The sequence below is a fragment of the Pezoporus wallicus genome, unplaced genomic scaffold (genome assembly GCF_028554395.1).
Source record: "Pezoporus wallicus isolate ANWC-B61680 ecotype Strahan unplaced genomic scaffold, APGP_CSIRO_Pwel_v1 contig_227, whole genome shotgun sequence".
Lineage (NCBI taxonomy): Eukaryota > Metazoa > Chordata > Aves > Psittaciformes > Psittacidae > Pezoporus > Pezoporus wallicus.
Genome location: NW_026635704.1, coordinates 10371868 through 10395556, shown reverse-complemented (window position 1 = coordinate 10395556; position 23689 = coordinate 10371868). Strand labels below are relative to the sequence as shown.

Here is a 23689-nt window from a genome sequence, read left to right as displayed (position 1 = left end):
CTACTAAAGTGACAAATTTAAAATATTCCAGAGCATACACACACACGCATTCCTGTTGGATACTGACTTGCTTTCATTTTCAGCAATCCCTCCCATAAAGCCCGTCTTCCACACCACCTCCTTCAATGCTTTTTATATTTCACGTATCACACGCAGAAACAACAAGAAAAAACTCCCCCAGCTGTTTTAAGTCTCCAGTGATTTAAGTTTATTAGGACAATGGGGAAACAGAACAGAGAGTGCTACCCTGTATGAAGTCAGTTTTGACACTTATACTGAACGTTCTCTTGGAAAAGAGGTGCAAGCAATGCAGATGCACCACACATCTACAAATGTGCCCGTACTGGCTTGAAAAGTGAGGCTGTGGCACCCTCTGGTGTTCGACCAACGCACGTGTATTCTTCTGAATCCATTTTATGTAACAGTCAAAAGGGAAAACGAGTATGGCCTGTGTCACCCAAACCTCCCTGCACCATCACAGACAACTCCACTGGGGCAAGAACCACCAGCGCTCACCACCAGCATGAGGGAGAAGGAGCAGCTGCCCAGACGTTCTCCACTCTGCTGCCTCGCTCCTGTTTGTCTTCTGACTGAGATTGCTAGTCCCTTCTGGACAAAATGCACAGAAGCCAGAGTTGTATGTGCTTTGGAGAGCAACTCTATTAGACAGAATAGATGCACAAAGATGCAAACATGTGTCTCATTTTTTCCAGAGTGCTCTAGCATATACTTCACAGAAGTATACAAAGCAGTTTATAAAATCTTGATGCTTTTAAAACAGACTTTACAATACACGCTATGTGGCAATCAAGTGACAGGGATGCACATGCTTAGCTGAAATAATTTCTAGAAGTTTTTTTTTCTTTTTTTTTTCAATTGGGAGATAAGAAATCACCATTTTTATTACTGCTCATTTCAAGCAACCTAAACCAGCCCATTAAGGAGCAGACATGGTCAAATAGTAAGTACAGCTTAGTGAGTACACTCGAGCTCGAATCCTAACCTAACCACGTCACACAGTAGCAGAGGGAGCCAGGCTCAGTGACATACTGCAATGATAGTATACAGTCTGAAGTGCCACATGTACAGTCACATCAATTACAAGACACACTCTCTGCCCGTAATGAGTCTCATCACAAAAGGGGGCCATGGTGCTTCTCTCCACCTCACACATGATCAGCCAGTCACGCACGATGGATCACAGGTCGCAAAGAACAGCTGTGCTGGGAATACTGAAAGTCAAGACAGAAGGGAAAAACCCACTGCACAGCTTACTGGGGAACATCTATTGCCCAGGCCAGATTAACCCTATGTGGTGTTAGGCCTGCTTGGAGAACATACACACTTGATGGAGGGAAGCCAAAAACTCAGGTACACACTGCCCAGGTATAGATATAAGAGGATACTCCTATGTAGGTTTTGCAGTTGGAAATTTTGGTTATAGCAGTGAATAGAAGAAGAACCAGGGATATAAGATGCTTCTTAGAAAAATCTAAGGTGAGTTAGAGATTTTAAATATGAACTCTCATGAAATTAAGCTACTTTGAAAATCATAATCCAAAAGCAAAAGCAGAAATCCATCTTGGATCACACTGTAAAAACAGAGTTTTTCCTACACTAAGAATTCAACAATTTGGAGAAGGAGCTTCAAGAATTCAAACTTTTTCATGTAAGACAGTTAATATATTCCAACTGTAAGAGAAAAAAAAGTTCCCTTTTTTTATTTATTTAATTAGTATGTTGTTTTGGCTTTTTTTCTATTAATTATATTTATGAAGTGATTTTCTTTTTCCCAAACATCACTACCCAAAATTACATCCCAAATTATATTCCGAAGTGTATTTCATAAGAGCTTGAGGCAGCTGAACAGAGCTACTGCTTTAACATCAGCTTTTTATTTCAACTTCTGGCTACCTGTATTCTGGTGTTTACTATATACTATAAACAACAACAGCCCTCTGTCTTGTATCAGTGCACACAAAGCTGTATGTAGCTTTCAAGAGATGAGAAGTCAACTGGTCAACAAGACAAAGGTGGTGTGTCTGCTTTTATCTCCAGAAGAGCAAATTCATGCTTGCCTTAAAGTCGTAAGTTTATAATGCTTACAGCAGTCTGTACCTCTGTTGCAACATGACATTTCAGAGCTACAAAAATAATTTCGGCTTTTGAAAAGTTAATCAGTTACCAGAACTAAAAGCTTTAAGCACTCTTGTAATCTAAATGCCTAGGAGAATGTGCCAGAAGTCATAATTAGTGGTGTAGTCAAAGACTTTCACCTCTACATACAGGAACAAGCTTGTAAGAGGAATTAATAAAAGATTTTGAAATACAGCACAGAGCTTTAGACAGGTCACCAACCAGTCCAAATAACAGTTCAATGCTATCTTTCCATCTGTAAAAAACAGGTTATATCTGCTTTAGTTCTACAGAAAGCTTTTAATACAAGATAACTGCTTTAGATTAGTTAATAGTACTCATAGGATGGAGATCAAATATGCCTCCTCTACAAGTGAAAAAGTGGTACATAGTGATGCACACTGTTTATATAATTACACTCTTGTGACAGCATGATAAAAACCCAACCTCATCAAGATAGCTTTCGTATATTAAAAATAGTTAACATCTGATATGAAGTCAAAAGTTTTAGGTTTTCCCTTCCCAACTGGTATTATAAATTGAAAAACACCTATCATAAACAAGTTTCTAAAGAAAGTTGCTTTGATTTGGGTTCTGTTCCCACTTCTACACTGTCTGTTTCTTTTGTTCCTTCCTATAGTAAACTTCTGATATTGTTTATTTTTACCTGAAGGATGTTGCTCCATTTGCTTTTATTTCAGCTTTCTGAACAGGAGATGCTTGAAGCGACAGAATTTTATTTCCTGGCAAGGTAATTTGTTTCAGAATGGAACCTAAAACAAAACAAAGAACATGCCATGGTAGAAAGCAAAATGCTAAAACAACTGTTTAATCACTTCATGCTTCTAGCAAAGGCTACTGCAGTCTCAATGACTACTCAGGTCCATGGAAAACTAAACACTCTAGAATCTTACATTCTACATGTTCGGTATGGCCCAAACCACTACACAATGCCAGCAAACACCCTCCTCTCTGCTGACCAGTGAAAGGTTTTAGTGAAAACCGGCTGCCTGAGACAAACTCGTATTATGCATCAACCTGGACCTGTGGAAGGAACACAATTCTCAAAAGCATCACGGTTTAAAGGAATTTCACTGCAAGGAGCTTACTCACAGTATTTTTAACAAGTACATATGTTTGGCTGACATGCTTGTAACAGGTTCCAGAAGCTGACATGGCACTCTCATCAGAGCTCCAAGCAAAGATGTTCAACTTATCACACGGAGCTGGCTGCTCCCAACAGACAACCACCTTCTTATATTCCTACAATCCACGAACAGCCTGCACTTATTTCTATACTTCAGCAGTCTTCTCCCTTCTCCATTAAAAAGGCTTCACTTTACCTGCAGGAAACTGGCTAGTTTGAACAAGTGTATTCAGTGGCATGCTTTTCTGAGATGTCTGTAGGGTCAGTGTTGAGGGTTGCGGGAGTGAAGATACTTGCTTTACAATGGTCCCTGATGGTTGTTGGACTACCTGGAAGTGCAATATACAATATCACAGAGTGAGAAGAGCTAAACATACATAGAAGTAAATAGTGTCAATGTATTAACATGTTCATTTAGCTTTAAGCTCCAGCTCAGTAAGTTCTAACAGATACTTCACCTTTACTGAAAACCATATTAGACAAGTTCCACTGAGTATTACACAATCCATTACACTTAGAGACTTTCCTCTATGTAAGTCCTGCTTAACAAGACAGTTGAATATTGAGTCTGTGGGCCAAAAAGTTCAAAAGGGTAGGTATCATATACACCTAGTTAAAAAGAGAGAACACCAAAACAGTTAGAAGTCAAACATGAAATCCTTTTCCTGTCAAGAATGAAGAGTATACACTGTAAAGTTACTACGGCATTTTTAGAGCTGCAACATCAATTGTACATTGAGATGCTGCATTTCAAAGTGTTAAGCAAAAGTAAACTGAACATATCAGTTAGCTGGAACATGAAGTACTAACCAGCAACACCTATAGTGAGTACAGCCTCTACACAAAAACATCAGTATGCTGCTGAAGGGTAAAAAGGAAAGGGGATGATTGTTTTGTTTAAAGAGGCTCTTGAAAGAAATAAAACCAGACAGCAGGATGTTGTCACACTGGCCTACAGGCACAGCCCATAAATACTAATTCTTCCTCTTCAGGGGCACATATTAAAATGCAAGAAAGTAACAAAATTTCCCTACCCCTAAAACCCCATTTCCAAGCCTCCTAGCTAGCAGAATGTGGGCTGCAGCTTTTGTTACATCCTTTGGAAAAGTTCTTGATTACAAGTAATAGAAAGATGTGCTTTTAGCAAAACACAAAATTATCAACATCTTCAGATTTAATCCTACTTTTTGTCAGCAAAAGCTAATATAAAGGAAGTTCCGGAATCAAGAAGCTACGTTTTCTCCTCTACATCTTTTTTTCTGACTTCAGAAAGTCTAAAGAGTGCTTGTATAGCAACACTGCGTAAGTTCAATTACAAAAATAATTTATTATACTTCAGAAATTAGTCTGTCTCCTGCTGTCATCTAGCTTCATATTTGTCAGTAAACATCATCAGGATAAGCATCACTCATTCGCAAAAAGAGGCATTTTGTGTATCAAATACTCAAGATACACCCCACCCATGCCCATATTAATAGCATCAGGGTTTGGCATAGCAACAGGAAAGTAGAATAACTGAGCTGAAGGTGGTGTCTAAGAACCAGACAACAAACAGACAGCTCTTGAGAAGAAACCTAAGTGCCAGAAAAGGAAAGAACCATGGGAGTACATGCATGGGCAGACTGTGGACCGAGTCAAGGCTCACACACCCAGCACTTGATCATGAAGTAATACAGACATGAACATTAGCTGCCACGTGTTTTAACAAAGTGCAGTTAGATCCTCCTGAGAGACCCAGTTTCCATGTGCTGGAAGTTGTAAATAACATTAACAGCAGCATTTAGGTGTTCAGGTAATTACTAAGCCACCGACCGATCAGCTTGGACAAACTACTCGCATGGCTCTGCCAGCACTCTGACACGCACCAAGAGATCCTCCCTACCACCAGTGAGAATGATGCTTCATCTTCAGCATCGAAACACTGAAACAGCACAGGAGGAAATGGCAGCATTCAAGATTAAGGTACAGCAGACAAAAGAACAGAGACTGGCAATGTTAAAACAACAGTCTAGGTGGAGGTTGGGAAATAAGCCAAGTAACCGAAGAGACTAGATCAACAAGACACGGAAAGGAAGTATTGGAAGTAAAGCTAATTTTCTGTTGCCATTTTAGCTGCTAGACTAACAGAAGCTGGAAGTCCTTGGGAGTTGCTACAGGGAGGGCAACAATGCTAGAAATTTCAACAAGGATCTAAAGGCAGAAAGAAGTATTACAGAAGTAGGTAATACCTATGAGAAAGAGTTATTGTCTCTTTTCTTCAGGTTAGCAGCAAGAAGTAATAAAGCAAAAGGACTGTTCCTTTGTGCCCCATTAAGGAGGTTGACAGAGACATCGGAATAAAAAGCACCAACACTCTTAAGTAAAACAAAATTACAATGCAACATCCAGACAACAGCATAAAGTCAGCTGCCTGAGAGACTCTGATTAGCCTTACTTGCATCTATTCTACATTCATAAAGCAAAATTCAGAGAGAAGCAGAGGAACGTTGAGGTACCATCACACACCTCAAGGACTGCTTCAGGAAGGAAGATTCACCAGCTGAATGCAAAAGCATACATCCAGGACAAAAATCTCTTGAAAAATAACAGAGACTCTCTATTCAAGAAAGCTCAGCTCTGAAGGGACTCAACTAACAACTCACTAAGAACAAGTAGCTGGAACAGCACAAGCACTTCACTTCTTGCTTCAATCGTTAGCAATGTCCAGGGGGTGCGTCTCACTGGTAATTGTGGGGACTACACCGTAAAACTCTTGTTCTTTAAGCTTATCATGAAGTTGTAGTCTCACAGCAACTTTCCTGCCATTGGGGGCCAGCAGCTGGTAATGTAAATTTTCATTTATTGTACTTTATCAGGAGATAAAGAAATACGGCAGCAAGACAAGCCTTATTTCCAAGATGAAACTTCTTTGTGAGCCAATGCCCTTAAATGAGGCTGTATAAAAAAAAGTCATCAGGAGGGAACCCTTCCAAGAGCGCAACTCACAGCACAGGCATGCAATCAATCCCAACAGCATTCCCGAAGAACAGGTCCCTCTGCATCCACCATACAAACCTAGAGTTTTGATAATCACACTGCGGAAATGAAAGTTACACGGTGCATCACTCTGGTCACAATTTTGATACTAAAATACTGCAGTACTGCATTCTTAAGCACCACCAATATTACAACAGAGCTGGCACTTGAAAGTTCAATTCACATCCATCAGGCACAAGAGTCCTAAATTAGAAATGGGTATGTAGAGGGAGTGCATGGCATCAGACAACTCTGTGGGCTGGAAAGGGAAAGAAATTGCTGGCACCATTATATGGACAGATTTGCACAGCTGGCATGTGCTTCCTTTCAGCTGCCAGCAGGACCCTTCTGTTAGGGAGGGGAGGTCCAGATTTGTTTTCTTGTGGGAGGAAACAGATCCTCTGTCCTTTCAAGGAAAGGCATCAAGGGAAGCCCAAGAAGATACAGCCACTTCTACTAACTTGCTCTTTGTGCTAACGTGTTTTCTGAACAAACACCAAGCTCCTGATAAGGCTAAGCTGCAAAGTGGTCAACTCAGCCTTTCTACAGCAAGTATTTTAATCACGGTGCCTGGGATCTACCCAAATGAGGATAAAAACATGTTTTATATGCAAGTCAGTGTTTTCAAGGCACAGTGAAGAAAAAGAATTGCAACAGGCTGCCACAATGCAGCAGTGGAAAAAGCAGGAGTAACTTCTTTAGTTCATCAATATCATACTCAAGAAGTGTTTTGACTCCCCAGTGTAGAGTTAAGCTTCCTCATCTATTTGTGCAGATGGTCAACCTTTCCCCTGGATTACATGGCTTGCTGTGTAGCCAACAAACTGCTCTCCAGCCTTTGTAGAACCTAAGAAGCCCCCATTTTCTTCTGGCTGGAATTTCAAATTGAATCCTCAAAGACAGTAAGGGTATCAACTCCTTTTCCAATTTGGCTTTATCTATTACTATTGAAGACTATCAGTGCATATGCTTATAACTGGTTATGGTGGGGTTTATTTCTTAGTTTTTAAAACAAACACATAAAAAGGACCCCTCATCTTCTCCAAGATATGATGCTCCTTTTAAGCAAGTCTGGAAAGGTGAAAAGCTGGTAGCATAAGCTCTTTATTTAGAATCCAGGATTCTTGCATTACATCCACCACCATAACTATATCCCAGCTGAAACCAGGACACTTACATACTTTGAAAAGAAGAAAACTAAAAAAGCAAAACATTTTAGGGGTCTGCATACTGTTAAATCAAGTATACACAATGAATTACATAGGAAATTCACACACTAAATGTCCTACTATACCTGTGAAAACTAAATCTGGCTTCACAGCAAGTCTAATGTTTTCCCTCCTTTTAGGGAAGAAATCTTTACAAGGAAGTCCTATTCAAGAACTGGAGTTCTTTAACTGCCAAAGGGAGACTGTTGTCTTGAAATACTTGGGAACATTACTTACAGGTAAGCCAGTTAAACGACATACTACTTGGTATCTCAAACACCCAGAAACCAAACCTCATGTATTTCACAACATTGGTCTTTGGGGTATATCTGCGATCCACAGTTTGCTGGTACTTAATATTAACAATAGCAAGAGGTTAACCTGTGCCAAGACAAAAAACACATTGCTTTTGAAGGTATTGTTTTAATAAGACATTTATTTCTCCTCAAATCTGTTAGCTAATGAGGCCTAATAGAAAAAAAACCCTCACTTTTGGATGACTTCATAATTAACATGTCTTAGTAAATGTGGAGGTCAGAACTCCACTCTGAAAAGCTCATTCAGCTAGTTTGAACATCATCAAGTCACCTGTGCCTGCAAAGTATCCAGGTGTATCCAGGGTAGGAACTGGTAGAGAGACTGGAATCCCTGCTGGCTAGCCAAGGTACAGCCCTAACAGAGCATCTAATAGTAATTAACACAAGCATCCCATGAGCACTTTCTGTTTCTGACACTAGCACGGCATGCCTTTTCTTTCAAATGCCAACTTATCCTAGCTGCACACATAGCGGTGGTCAGAACTCGTATTTCCTCATGTCTCCAGCTCTGTATCTGGTCTGGTGGTTAGCCTGTCTTGCAAGAGACCAAAGCTTACAGGTTGGCTTTCACCTTTCCAGCAAGGGCTCAGTATCCCTAAACTATGACAAACATAACTGATTAACTTATGACAGACTAGCTTCTGGTTAGCTCTTGGCAGACTGATTTCATAAGTTTAGGAAAAAAGCCCAGCTAAGATCCAAAATTTGTATCCTCTTTACAAAATTGTAGAAGAAGCCCGGTTACAGAGACACAGAGAAACTCATCTTACCAACTGTTTCACTTTAACCACTTGCTGAGCACCCACTGACTGTGCAGCAACAGAGTTCGGCTGTGAGATTTTGATAGTGATTGGGGTTCCAGTGACTGATTTCAGATGCTGGAGAGGGGACGTTGCTGAAGATGCCACTGTGGAGACCAGCACTGGCTTTGGAGACTGGAGAGTGGACGTTGGTACCACAGAGGTAAAGACTGGCTTGACAGTTTGGATAGCAGTCAGCCCTGATGTTGCTGTCGTGGTGGTGAGGACTGAAGCTGCAGGCCGAAGAGATGCTGTCACCACTGCAGAGGAAGGAACAGACTTTACGGTCTGCAGAGATGCTGTCGCTGATGCACTGACAAGGACTGGTTTTATAACTGGAGAGGCTGTGACTGTTACAGAGGCAGATACTGGTTTTATAACTGGAAGAGAAGTTGTTGCTACAGCTGAGGTTACCACCCCCCTCGAAGTAGCTGGTGCTGCAGAGATACAAGTCAAAACAGCTTCTGGGGTTGGAGCTGGCTGCTGCATACACTGCTGGATAAAGCTCTGAGCATTGGGCATTAGCTGCCGTAAAGCAAACATGCTTTTCTAGAAGAAAAAACAAAAAAACAGTTGATGTAATATTAACAGAACCTTCCACAGTACTGATACATTAGCAACTAAATCCTCATATTCTAATTTAATTTCTCAAAAGACAATGAACTGCTTACTTCAAACAAGTTTTGCTAGAATTCAGGGACCCTTAACTTGATGATGCTACTGCTCAGTGAAGACCACAAGAATCACCAACGCAGGCTGAACAAAGGTCAACAGTCACAATGGCTTCACTGCACATAGCAAACCCCATCTATAGGAAACTCACCCATAACCTGGTTCTCTTGTTCAGATTTTTCAGTTTGGAATTTATGTGTCATAGTAAGGCCATTCTAACTGCCTTTTTTTTTTTTTATTTGTTTTGCAAAAAACCCTGCTATATTGTAACAGCTGTGTTTATTCCACCAAGTGTATCTGACAAAGAACTACAAACTATCCATCAAAGTCAGAAACAAGCTCTGAAGACGGGAGCACTTCTATACCAATACAGCTGTATCTACACTAGGGGGGGATACCACTTTAATAATGTCTGTATTGCTCCAGCAGCACGACTTAAGCCAGACAGTTCTTTGCAACAGGAGAACAAACATCAGTAAAGGTATATGACAACTCTTCATTTTCACTACAGCTGTGTTTGAGAAGGTTATGGACAGAATAATCTTCAAGCCCTCTAAAGATTTTTCTCCTTGACTATGTACAACCTGTTATGGCTCAGGGGGCCTATAGGGATGCTGGGGAGGGACTCTTCATTAGGGACTGTAGTGATAGGACAAGGTGTAATGGGTTAAAACTTAAACAGGGGAAGTTTAAATTGGATATAAGGAGGAAGTTCTTTCCTGTTAGGGTGGTGAGGCACTGGAATAGGTTGCCCAGAGAGGTTGTGAATGCTCCATCCCTGGCAGCACTTAAGACCAGGTTGGATGAGGCCTTGGGTGATACGGTTTAGTGTGAGGTGTCCCTGCCCATGGCAGGGGGGTTGGAACTTGATGATCTTAAGGTCCTTTCCAACCCTAACTATTCTATGATTCTATGAAATCAGTTCTGCAACCACCTGTATATTCTCACAACTCCCCCCTTTTTTTTATACCTTTGTCAGTTTTGAAGTTTGTAAGAGTCTGCAGCATAGTGCTGTTGCTCTGGGCTTCATACAAAAGGAATGTGCCTCACACGCTAATACACAAGTGAACAAATTGTTTGCACGCCTGCACCTTCTGCAGCATGCCTATGTTTAACATTCACTTCCTTTTCTTTCAAAAGGCTGCTCAGCATTCCACATGCTCCTGATGCAATTTGTTTACCAAAAGCATCCATCAGAGATTTGAAAAATCAAGCAGGCTTCACAGCCAAAGTCACTGTACTTTTCCACCTACTGGAACAGACAAAACAAAATGTGCACCAATTTCATCAAAATCCTGCAGCTCAAAGATAAGACAACTCTAGAGAGTCCTCCCTAAAATTCCACTTCACTAGCTAAAAGTAAATTGGCAACAAGCCGTACCACATTTCTTTCCAGAATCAAGCTGCAAGTGTTTCCCCCACAACAAGGCCAGCACAGATCCTTGTGGCGCTTTAGAGAAGTGCTCCTGAAGTCAGCTTCCATTTGGCACTCAGTCCTGTTATAGCTGCTCAGAGCTACAGACCAGACCCAACTCAGGTGCATCAACCTTAAAGTATTTCACATAAAACAACCAGAGCGCAAGATGTTTTAAAGGATGGGTAACACTACAAAGTCAGCTAACTTTGATCACAATGATGTTTAAATGTATCTGAAATCCCAGTCTTTCTTTGTTAACATAAGTGTACAACAGGGAGAGAGCATCTTGTCAAGGATTAGGGGGTACAGATACTGCCCAAAACAGAAAAGCCTGGATGATGCCAGTACCTGGCAGCATGCCGCGGTGGCTCTACTGTGATGGGTCAGGGTCTGATCCATGCTGATAAACCCAACTTAACTCCTGTTGAGCTGCTTAGAGGTCTGTGTCCCAAGTGTAGCAGCTCTCCACATTGTGGGATGACTCATTAGCTCAGGTTGAGCAATTCTGTAAGTGCATGAGGACAGTGCTGTGCCTGAGCTAAAAACCCCTTGGGGGACTCCAAGGAAGGACGCATTTGCAAGTGCAGTGCAGCCACCCCTCCACTCCTCTACAGGGCTCACCAGCCCCAGACAAGGTCTAGCTGTGCCAGATTCAAGCTGGGTCTGCACAAAGCTTCTGAGGTTCAACTGAACTGTTTTGGGAACACAGGAATGCCTAAGCTGGCCCCATGCAAGCACAGTCAGCCCACGTCCAGTGGCTTTCATAGCCAGGGCCCCTGCAGGAAACAGCTATGCTACTTCTGAAGCCAAACTTGCCCTGGTAGTCAGTAGGGCTCTGCTAAGACTCCACACAGCTCATAGGAAACCACTGCCAGTCACACTGACCCTACACTCACAGCCTGGTCCTTCTGAAGCCAGAGATACACTGGGTGCAGGAAAGCCCATACTCTAAGCTGTGTGCTTCTAAAAGAATAAGTAAGTGACCAAAATTTTCCATCAAGCCTCGCAGAAATTACTGTAGTCTCCAAGACTCACGGCAAACTTGCTAGCAGAGCATTTCAAGATTGTTCAAGTATGGAATGAGTATTTTTGTTAGAGTGTCAGACAAACACCAGCCATTTAAAGCAGTACAATATTACCACATGCGTTGTTATATGTGCTGTCAAATACTAAAGAAGAGGACAAGGTCCAGAAAACCTTTATCTCAGCTTCACCACTTAACTATTCTTCCTCAATTCTCCGTCATGCCTATAAGGAATGCCAAGGAAAAGTACACATGTATCAAGCCTAAGAATAGTGCATACACTGCAATTAAATAATTGTAGCCAAGTTTTACATGCTTCCACTGGGATTTAATGCTTGCTGTGCAATAAGCATGTTAAATTTTTATTTTATTACTACCATTCTATCATATGATTAGAAGCGTTAAGACAGAATTTTTAATTTACATGATTAGTTGCTTGAATGGAAGTAAGAGTTGTCCTTGGTTACTTTTCCTAATCTGCAGTAGCCCTGTCAGACCCTTTCTGGAGAAACGGTGGTGTATTCTTTTGCCTCCAGTTAAACACAAACTAGCAGGCATATGAATAGCTTTGTGTAGATACTCTTGAGATTAAATGCTGCATAAACTGTACACAGCCACTGTTGTCAGTCTTGTGTATTAGAACTCAGAATAGCTAGTTTTGACGAGAAAGTAAGAGGTCATCTTGGTATAGTTGCTCTACTAGAGATGCACCAGTTTAAAAACATTAGTCTCTGATAATGACTTAGAGGGTAATTACTCTCCAATTTAAGAACACAGCATAAATCACTCCTCTGAACTCTTCTGTCACCAAAAAAATTGTCTTTCCAAGAGTAATAGTCACACAGGGCCAGGTTAACTACCATTTCCTCAAGTAACCTGAGAAAACACCTATTAGAATGCTCTCTCTTGATTTTCTTTTCTTGTCCTCCTCCCTCCCCTCAATAAATATTACATATCCAGACACTTACCTTGAGAAAAGGAACTAAATATGGTTGTGGAGATGACTTGAGCTCTATGTATAGCTTTTTTGTAAATTCTTCTGGTTCAATTTTTGCTTCCTAAGAGGAAAGTATAATTATGATGGTAAGTTATAACTATGAATCTACCATATTTTTCTCCCAGATGTATCAAAAATTCATGAAAATTTAAATGATCATTGAATTGTTCAATTTCAGTACTCAATTGCTTTTCTCCTCCTGTAGTTTTAAACAAAATGTTTTAAGATAGAATGATGTTGTAATTTAAATATACTATTACCAAATTAAATTACTTTCTTCAATTATAAGCAGTTAACACACTGAAGTGAACTGACAGAAACAAGCAGTACTGATCCATTTGAGTACCTTGCTGTTACGCAGAGATATTTAAAATCTACTTTGAGTACTTTTTTCTTTAGAGGTAGTTTATCCGAGTAGAGATCAATTTAAAGAAACCAGGGTCAAAAGACAACTCAGTAGGTTTTGTAAGACAATTCTAGTCTAATGTATACCTAGCATAATAAAGCAGAACACTTAACACTGTTTTTCAAAAGCAGCAGAAATTGAACATTAGAACATCACTCCTGCATACCACTACAGAAACAGTCTTCTGGCCTGTAGAGTCTACTTTCTTAATGCTTTCCACTCTTCCCCCAGCACAAACACCTGACTCAAGGGCTCGGCAGTGTTAGGAAGCTGCAGCAGACTTCTGAGACCCTCTGCTTATATTACTTCAGTGTCACTATGATGGGGCTAAGGTGATAGCTAGCCCCAGACACTGCTGCCCTTTCTCACCCTCCCATGTGAGACCCTGCCACAGAGTCCCCAAGAAAATTAAGTCCTCCGAGAAGGTACAGACATACAAGGAAGAGGAACCCAGCACCAATCTCTGTCTCTACAGAGAAGTTGCTCCTTTCAGCCATATTCTCATTCAGAACCACCATCCCAGGAGCTACATGACCAGAGCAGGAGTTTTAAGGACTGTATAGTCACAGACAGAACTTGCATCAGCTCTCTTATCTAGTCATTTGATCTGCTGCCTGTTAGGTCTCACTGAGCTTTAGATGCAGTTCACCAAGGTTGCACTGATGCAGTGATTTGGTATACAACATCTCAGTGCATACAAGGCTCTTGACACCCACTTCACAAGATGTTGCCTTAAGGACCATTTTACTTCACAGCTGCCATTTCCCTCACATGTACAAAACATTTATTTATTTATTTTACCTTCAAATCATGTAGCATACTGAATGGCAGAAGAATAGCATATTTTAAAGTACTACAAAAAGCAAACAAGTGCACAGTTAACGATGTATTAATGTCTGGTAACAACTGTACTTAAAAATAAAGTACTGTAAGCACAGTAAGGAACAATTCTAGTATTTTCCTACAGAAGAAGGAGTCCAGCAGGGACACAAAGGCAAAGGACTCAAACTCTTGCAAGGCTGCGTCTTCAAACAATCTGCTCTCTGAATTACACTTCTTGTCTATACCATACTTTTCTAGTCTGAAAAGCCCTTTGGTACCACTAGCAAAGGCACCCCCTCCACCAGCCCACAGCCTTCTGCTAAGGTGGAACAACAGAACAGCAGCAGCGGTCAAATGCCAAGACAAGAAGTGGCAGGAGAAATCGTTACCAAGAAAACCCAGCTGCGCTGGGGTGCAGCACAAAACAGCATAAGGAAGCCACCTGCAAGGAGAGAGACAGGTTGGCAGCCACCATGTTATTTTCTCCATCTCACTGTCTGAAGACATAGATAATATCATGCTTGTTCCACAGGAGCTTCACTATCAACATGTAAATCAGTTCTGTCTTAGAATAAAGTAGGATGTAAAAAAGTAATAATAATAAAATAAGTAGTATGGACTTAGCACTGCACTACAACCTCCACAGTAGTACTTTTGCCATTGAGGACTCAATACTGTATCAACATGATAAAATAAAAAAAAGCAGCTTAGACCCAGAAGCTGTGTTAACGCTATCAACTCTTTCTGCTGTCAGTTACCTGCAAGCATAAAATGAAATAGGAAGTGGTGGGCAATACAACATGTTTTTAAACACAGTTAAATTAAGAGTTATACTGTAAGGCTTAAAGGGTCAGATGCACTCAGCTGCAAGTCCAACTCTTCAGCTGTTTACAAAAAAATAAAAGGAAAATAAAAAAAGACAAGGAACAAACCTATGATGAAGTCAATGTCAAAAACAGTAACACAAATGATGCTGACTTTCAGACTTTGTTAAAAACAATGAACAAATAAATAAATAGTCTCACCAGTAGATTTTGCACCAGATTCTTCACATTCTGCCCTGTCTCAGGGGCTTGAGGTCCACTAGATGCCAGTTTTATTAATGTAGCAAGAAAATTCTTGCATTTCTTCACATTCTCTAGCATCTCCTAGTGTGGAAATAAAGAGAAGATGTTGCACTGGCACTCCAACCTCTGATGAATATAGAGAATGTTAATTAAATTTTTTTTTTTCCCCTTACTGTAGAAGCACTGGTCTGTGCTACTGCTGTGCCCTCTGCTTTCACAGAGACTGCCTTTTGGGAGATAGCTTGTGCAGGTGGTCCTGTAACTGGAAGTTTTACAGGTGTTCCAGTACTCGAAGGCTTTACAGCAGTAACTGTAGTAACAGTAGCTGTTGCAGCTGCTGTCTGGAAAGAAAAATTAACACTTTTCAACCAAAGACTAACATGACAAACATACTGTATTCTGCTAGTGTACAAGGTAGCACCCTCCCTCCACACTACTATTTGAAACATAAATAAACAACATTTATCTTTGTTTTAAAGCTTTGATTTATGTGCTTTGAGATGCTCTATTTAATACAGGAAGTGACTGAACCTCCACAGCCATAATTTTGTTTTTAAATTAAGAGCAGGGAGAAAAAACGGCAAAGGCTCACTCAGACTGAAGTATCGCCTGCAACTTCCAAGTGCAGTGAGAAAAGTAATTGTATTGCAGAAACCAATGTACTAACTTTGCCAGGCTCCTGCATTCTAAGACTAATGAATTTTGGACAATGCTAAGCCAGGTGATTATACTCTGAAGAAAAATAAGATCTTTAGTGATTATTTATCTTCCCCTCTTCCCCTACAGTTTCTCTCCTAATTGCAATATCCCTTACTCTTCCTACCACATGCACAGTAGGCAAAAGGCATCATGTCCACTTTGGAAGGATGCATTGTTCCAGCAAAAGCAGCCAGGTGAGCAAATGCACCTAACCAGTTCTTCCTGCTTTTCTTTGCAGCCAGCAATTTGGATCTCTCTCCTCTGCCCAGACATAAATCCCCACAAAATTCAGTTATGTAGGGAACCCTTTTTAAAATCTCATTAGAATTTACCAACAGATTCAGAAGCTCCAGCAACAGGAGTAATAAAGGTTTAGGAAAAAACAAGAACAAAATTGCCTCTCACCTTTGCAAATCAGACTAAGTAGTATTTTCCAGAAGAAAATCTACTAAACTGAAGTGTTTCTACTTCAGATTTTAAAGAAATAAAAAAAAATTAAAAAAAAAAAAAAAATCACACCAACCCACACCCCAAAAACCCCAGTACAGTTCTTCTGATACAACAGAATACAATGAGTAAAAGATTTTGCCTCTACAACACCTACTACTTTTGATTTCTCAACTTGAACACTAAAAAGCCAGACTGAACCTGCAGCTTACAGAAAAGCAAGAGTTTCAGGTTAGCATTTGAAACCTGAAGCTGGGTGCTGTTTTCCCTCCAACCTTCTCAAGAGAAAGGAAAAGTCTGGGTTTGTAGGTGAAATTCTAGGTTGAGATCTGCACAACACAATTGCTTTCACTGACTCTTAACACATTTAAATGCCCCAGTTTAGTGCAACAGTCACAAATTATTACTTGCTAATTGCATTAATGATAAGACAGTAACATAAGTGCTTAACACCCTTACCATGGATAAAACAAAAAGCAGAGCAGGACAGACATCATGTAGAATATCAAAGGGCATTTAAGTCTTTCAGGATAGGGAGAATTAACAAACAAACATATAAAGCTAAACCACAACACTGTCACTTTATTGATTTATTTATAAATTATATTTTTCCTGGGTGGGTGTCCCCCCTCCCCACGCTGCTGCCAGCTTGACATGAAAGAAGCAGGCAGCTACCAGAAAGCATTCCAGCTTAGGCTCCCACTGTTGGTAACACTTTAATAGCTCTCTGCAGGATCTTTGCCACCACTGCCTCTTCCAAGGATGAGGCTCAACAGCTCTAAGACCACAGGGAGGAAAACTGGGCACGAGAATCCCACAAACAGATGGATGGGAGGAAGACGGAAGGGGACAGAGCACAGATCTGCCAAGCTGCAATGCCCTGGGCATTTAGAAGTCGAAAACATGAGGTTCGCAGGAGCTGATCTCTTGCAAATTCCAGCATGTTTACACATCAAGACCAGAACGGCATTTTATCAACTGAGGGAGGGAACAACAGGAAGTCTGCTGGATCTTTTTCCCAGGAAGATGAGTATATGGGAATTAACTTCTGTCATCTGCCCTTAGCCTTTTTCACTACTGACAACTCTCATTCTCACTTTGAGCAACAGAGAAATAGTCACCACAAAAAATGGCATTAATCCTGCATATTTTGAAGTCATTTCAAGAGAAGAAATGCTCTGCATCTAAATAAAAGTGCCCCAGCGTGATGCTAATTAGATACTTTGCAGCTTAGTTACTCCATCTGGGAAGAAGGTAAAAAATAAAAATGTGCAGGTATTTTGTCTAACCTCAGAGCTTAAACATTGAGGAATGTCAAAAAACAGAAATGTTTTTGTAGATGAGGAGAATAATCCTGGAGTCAGCAACTAGACAAGAGGTTTGCAGATGGTAGTGTTCCAATTAGTACTTCACAGAGGAGATACACAACCAAGCCAAGGATAATTTCCTCTCCGGTGTCTCCCACTTTTTGTGATGACATCGTGCTTCTGCACCAACACTCCTCGCCTAGTGACCTCAAAAAATCTGTCACAATTAACATCAGCAAATTCTTTTTGGACTGATAAATGAATCACTGCCAAGGAAATCAGACCCCCAGGCTCTCCCTTCCCCAGACTAAGGTTCCTGCAACCTTATGCAGAGATTCCCTTGCCATCACTCTTCTCTTGTCCATCCCAGCATGAGGAGTGAAGTGACCCTGTAATGGTGGTATATCTCCATACTGCACCTATTTACTCTTTATTGTACAAGGAGGTTGTACAGAGGGCTTTACAATCCTCTGCAAAACAGAGGGGCTCCAAGGAAGCCACTCCAAACAAAACAGCGCTATTAATTTTTCCTACAGTCATCATTCCTGCTATTTAAATTCAGCCCCATGGCTCATTAGAAGTCTTTCAGTTTCTACAACAGAAAAAGGTATAGCTTATTCTACTTACTCCATGTCTACCTCTTTAAATATCTCAGAAGAACACAACTAAGAAAGTATAGAAGAACCAAGTCAAAGGCAGATATAAGTTAAAAAGGGAAAAGTTAATAGCCTGATGAATCTCAAAGCTTATCCACACAAGAGTGTGAAGATGCAGGCAGATTCACCCATTAGATGATGGATGAACTTCGCCTCTTCTACGCAGTGCAAGGGTAGTATACCTGATGACTTGCTTTTATATCCTGAAGATCTCTATGCACAGATCGCAAGCACATGGTTTGCAAGCTAGTATTCCAAAATAAAACCGGGTAAGGGTTATCCATTACTGTTCTTAGACACAAAGCATATGTTGTTTCCATTCTAAGCAAAATAGAAAATGTATTAAGAGGCATCTAAGTTTTCCCCTCTAGCCCCAGCATTATCCACCTGTAGTGAGAAGAAAAAAGATCAGAGCTGTGAGTAACTTTCAGTTGCTGGTAAGAAGAACAGCAGGATGATGAATTTTTAAGTCAGACTGCTAGTTACCACTGTCAGGAAACATATCCCCCAATAATTCAAATACCCTCAAGGTCGAGAGCATACATCCAGCAAGGCTTTTTTTTAATGACTGACCCTGCTCATTTACTGAGTGCTTGGTCAACAGCTGCAGGCTTGTCTTCGTCAAGCTTGTGTTCACAAAATGTATTTACAAGCCAGACTTCTTCCCAATTTGACTGCCAGATTACGATAAGAACAGAAAACTTCAGCTGCAGAAAGAAGTAGTTTTCTTTTCATCACACATATTTATCCAGAACTCTGGTCCCCAAGAACAGGGGACGAACTGTATCTGAAATTCTCATACCCTTCAGGTAGCAAGAGCTTCTTCAAAAGAGTCCTACAACATTTTTCTCTGGAAAAACAGAAATAAAACCTAGGAAATGAGACTGTCTATTCACAGTCATATTTGTGGAATCTGTCTACCAAACTCAATTGGAGAACAGAGGTCTTCAGTTATGACCTTCCTTCAGTTTTTAACAAGAGGAAAAAAAGAACCCTACATATGAAAAACAGCTTGAATGGTGCAGACAGCTCATTTTCCACCCAACATCATCTTAGGTATACTTTTTTTTCCCCTAAGGAATCAGGGAATGCCAACAGAGAGCATTAGGAATTCTCCATTTCCCAGAAAGGCTTCAGCTTGAAGGAGCTCTGTCACAGGGTACAAAAGCACTGGAAATGGCTCTCTGAACTATTTATTCTATCCATTGTTCATGTGGTTTTTTACTGTAGTGAGATGAAATGATCTGACATACACTGGCAGAAGCATAATAAAATTATGCATTTAAAAAAGACATTCAGGAAATAATTTATTGTGAGGACAGAAGTTATCAAGCTTACTGAAAAACTGATTAGAGTAAGAAATAACAAGAATGCATCTGTATCTTCTTCAGTTCTCTCACTTATTCTTATTCCACCACATTATAAAAATTGCCACCTACCTGTATTACAGCAAGTGGCTGAACAGTAGAAGCCACAGCATTTGTTGTCTGAGATACTGTTTTCACAGAAGTAGCTGCTACTTTCTTTAGTAACTGGGTAGCAGAGTTCTCAAAAATAATTAAGAAAAAAATAATTATACATGTGAAGGGAACAGCTGTCAGACAAATCAGTGACAAAACTGACATTGAAGTTAATATCTGCTCTTGTCCAATATAAACCAGGACACCTACTCCTACAGTAACAATAGGCATCACTCACATAGTCCATATAGTTTAATTACTTTCAACGAAGCTGTCTGTCTACCAGTTTAATACTCAAGAACTGATGCAGAGGCATTTAGACATAATGCCTAATCAGAATAAAACAGTTAAAGGATGAGCATACTGGCAAGAAATATGCAGATAGTCACATTTTTGTACCCACTTTTACGTGCTGACCACATTAAAAGAGGTGAAAGTAAACAGCCATCAGAGCTCAGGGAAGGAGGCACATCCTGGGGACATGGAAAAGGTCCTCAGTTCCACTTAGCCTTACAGAAGCATCCAACCAGAGGACTGCAAGGCTGCAGTTATTAACAGTAACCATTCAAGCAGGGTTTTTTTCATTTGGGGTTGGGTGGGGTTTATTTTTGTTGTGGTGGTTTGGGTTTTTTTTTGGGGGGGGGACAGGAGGGGAGGAAGTGGTGAGTTTTTTTCTTAAAACCCTTTATATCGTCATCATCATCAGTGAGACACTCCTTAATTTGAACTATACCATATGTAATGGCCAGCAGGATTTTTTTAAAACTGAGAAAGCAAAGTACATGGTGATGCTTATGTGCAAAACCAAACACCATCATGCTGCTCAGAAAGTGTTCAAATGCTTATTTAGCCCTCCCTAACTTCTTTGCAAACCCTGTTGGAACTACATAACATACAGCTACATCAAATTAAAGCTATAAGAGCAGTTACCTGTACAGCACATATTCTGATTGCAGGTGTGGTGGTCGGTACAGATGGTCTCACACTTGTGTTATTTTGTGGCCGATTCTGTGCTTGTGCTATTGCTTGTTGAGATACTAGCATTAGCTGGCCACTACTGCTTCTGATAAGAACTGTTCCTGTTGGAGAAAAACATCCAGACTGTTAAAAATTAAGCAGTATTACGGCTTTCCTATGCTTCTGTGGAAGAAATAACTAGACCACACTGATAAGGTAATGTAATATTTATTTTCTTACTCCAAGGAACAGCTGCCAAGATATGTAAGAGCTAAGCATACATCAGCTTTACTCTGCATTTTATGACAGAAAACAATTCTTAAAGCCAAGAGAAAAACTTAACTAGACAGCCACATCAAAACACTATATGCATACAAGATGCAAAGTGCATCATTTGAGTCAAAAAGATATCCTGGACATTAAAAAGACAGACAAACCCCACACACTCGGCAATTACTTTAACAGCAACTCCTTTAAGCTGTTCTTCAACCTGCAAAATTCATCACCACTATCATACTTGGCTGCCTCTACACATTTTTACTTTCTGAACATCTAGGCACATAGCTGGTGAAGATACGATTTAGAGAAAACCTGCAATGGGAACTGAAACCTGATTAGTACCAGTGCACCTGCCTATATCAAGACAATCCCCATCAGTCAGAGAGCAGAGGTGTCCAGTTAAAGCCAAGGCCATATTTGAAGCTGTCCCTCTGTTAAGGGTCTGTTCAGAAGCATTAAAATGAATGTTTTTAATCAAACCAGCTTACAACCAAATAGGGAGATTCCAACAGGAAAGAGAAAAAAGAAAAAAAAAAGGGGGGGGAAAGAGACTTCTGCCTTGTTTCCTTCCTTGTTTTCCTTTCAAACCTACAGCAGTGTCAGCCCATCATGATTCAACTCTTACCACCTTTCTCATACCCCATCAGCTATAATGATAAGCAGTTAAACAGATAAATAATGAACATTTCTACTAAAGCTTTCAAGTGAAAACCACCTTAATGAGAATCAGTCAGATGCCACAACACAGTCCCATGTTCCCTGCGTTTGGAAACCATTCGGCTACCCAAGCCTCCTCCTCCCCTAAGGGCTAGTGGAAAATCCAGAGTTTCATCAGGATCGAAAACACAAAATGCCAGCTGGATCCCTGGTCTGAAGGGCTTCAGATCCTTCAAGGGAGCAGCTACATTGCATCCTACCTTTGCTGGTGCCTCACATCTCCTTTACCTTCAACAGCAGCTGCTGCAGAGTCCACCACTAAAACCACCATCCTCTAACACCTCACTTAAAGGCTTTATTAAACTTTCTCATGAGTTATCCAGTATCTGAAAAATAAAAAACAAACCAGATCTCCCATGCACACGCACGATCTTGCCTAGCGTAAAACAAGGCTGCATCAATGAAATAGTCTTTTTACCACGTGGTTAGTCGGGAAGCTGTCAAAACATTCTGTACAATACAGACTTCTGCCAGTCTGTACACTGCCAGCAGTGTACAATACACTGCTTCTGTCTAAGTTTAAATGAATGCAACAGGAAAAGCCACAAGCTCTGCAAGTTGGGTTCTGTTTAAAAAGAAAAAAGATCAAGCTATAACCACATGCTTAGAAACAGCTTTTCATCCTCCACATCTAAAAACATAAGAGGATTATTGCAAGACAACACAAAATATGGTATAAAACTCTAACATCAACATATTGCCATTTACATGGCACACAGAAACTGAGACTGCAAGAGCAGCATCTAGACATTCCTTCCTTTCTCAAGCAGCCTTTACTAGATGGGGCAGATGCACAAGACAGTTGCATACGCAGAAAAATCCTGTTACTCCATCTGACAACTCAGCTTTCTCCTCCTCCACTGAAGTCTTGACTATAACTATATTCAGGTACAGATGGATCTTCTAATTTAATAAATGAATAACTGTAATCACAGAAAACAGATCAGATTTCTAATTCTCTTTTCATGCCATCTTATTCAGTGATTTGTGGCATCTGACTCATCATCAGTCAGAAAAAGGGCAGTTTTTTCCTTGTTCACATTACACGCTCATGTAGATTCTAAGAGAAGAGAGCTGACGTTACCACACATTTTGATAGCAATAGCTTTTCTCTGTAGGTCTACATTCAGGATGGCAAAATGTTGCTACTGGAGGTTTAAGGCTTTTCTTTCCTAAACTTGCTTAAAAATGTCATTGCTAGCTCTACTCTTTGAGAGGGCACATATAAGTTTATCATTTAATTCCCTTAGAGATTTGGAATGCATTAAGTGGTTTGCTTTCAGATAGCTGGCTATTTTGTCACTACTCATTAAATTTGTTTTTTAAGCCAAGCTGTCAAAAGCACAACTTCTACTTATCTGAATTGTACTGCATACCAGAAACAGCATCATTGCCAGTCAACTCGGTTATAAGGGTTGGAGCTTTTTTCCTGCTCTTAGTTGAAACTCTTCAGAAGTTTCAGGTAACATTTGGCAGAGATGGAGACTGCCTGAAGAGTATCCCATCCTTCAGTCACTTGAATGGGGGAGAATTTCCTTGACAAAATTGGCTCAAGGGCAATACAGCTAGCAAGCTTATACAAATACAGTACAGTTCACATGCAAATTCATGAACATCTCAAAAAACAAAAGTAAACGAAAAACAACCACTAAACTATTAACAAGTCCCAGCAGTCCCTTACATTTGAACATCACCAACAGCACTGTGCCCTGAAATATAAATCAACTTTCCTCCTAGTAACAGGATTAGTCAATGTAAGGACATCCATACTTCACCAGAACACTGTAAAGTAACTTTAGGCTTGTTCTTGGTGCAAGCATCCATAGAAGTTACCTAAGGCCACTCCAGTGGTTATAGCCTTGATTGGAATATATGACTGAGATGATACCTGTCTACTTCCATGTAAGTTATGGTAAGAACCTGTTTCACTTGGAACAAACGTTATTTCCCTATTTCTGTTCCATTTGGCAGTGTCCTGGGTTCAGCTTAACCATGACAGGCAAAATTTTTAATATGCTGGTAGCCTTTTCATGTCAGCAGCTCTTCTGACAGCTAGCAAAAATACAACTCACAAAATCAACAAACCCAGCATCATAGTAATCTACTAACTGGCTTTTGTAGGCTTAATACTGTAAATTC

At 40.4% G+C, this 23689-nt stretch overlaps 1 protein-coding gene across 2 annotated transcripts in view; it reads right to left on the bottom strand.

The window, feature by feature from the left end:
- Positions 1 to 23689, bottom strand: part of TAF4B (TATA-box binding protein associated factor 4b) — a 72102-nt gene that overhangs the window by 36945 nt on the left and 11468 nt on the right. For both annotated transcript variants that reach the window (XM_057397662.1, XM_057397663.1), the window contains exons 2-9: positions 20528 to 20676; positions 19577 to 19684; positions 15202 to 15369; positions 14987 to 15109; positions 12705 to 12794; positions 8594 to 9172; positions 3480 to 3612; positions 2804 to 2909 (exon numbers count right to left, since the gene is read on the bottom strand). In XM_057397662.1, coding sequence (XP_057253645.1) covers positions 2804 to 2909; positions 3480 to 3612; positions 8594 to 9172; positions 12705 to 12794; positions 14987 to 15109; positions 15202 to 15369; positions 19577 to 19684; positions 20528 to 20676 — 1456 coding nt within the window. The remainder of the gene's footprint in view (positions 1 to 2803; positions 2910 to 3479; positions 3613 to 8593; positions 9173 to 12704; positions 12795 to 14986; positions 15110 to 15201; positions 15370 to 19576; positions 19685 to 20527; positions 20677 to 23689) is intronic.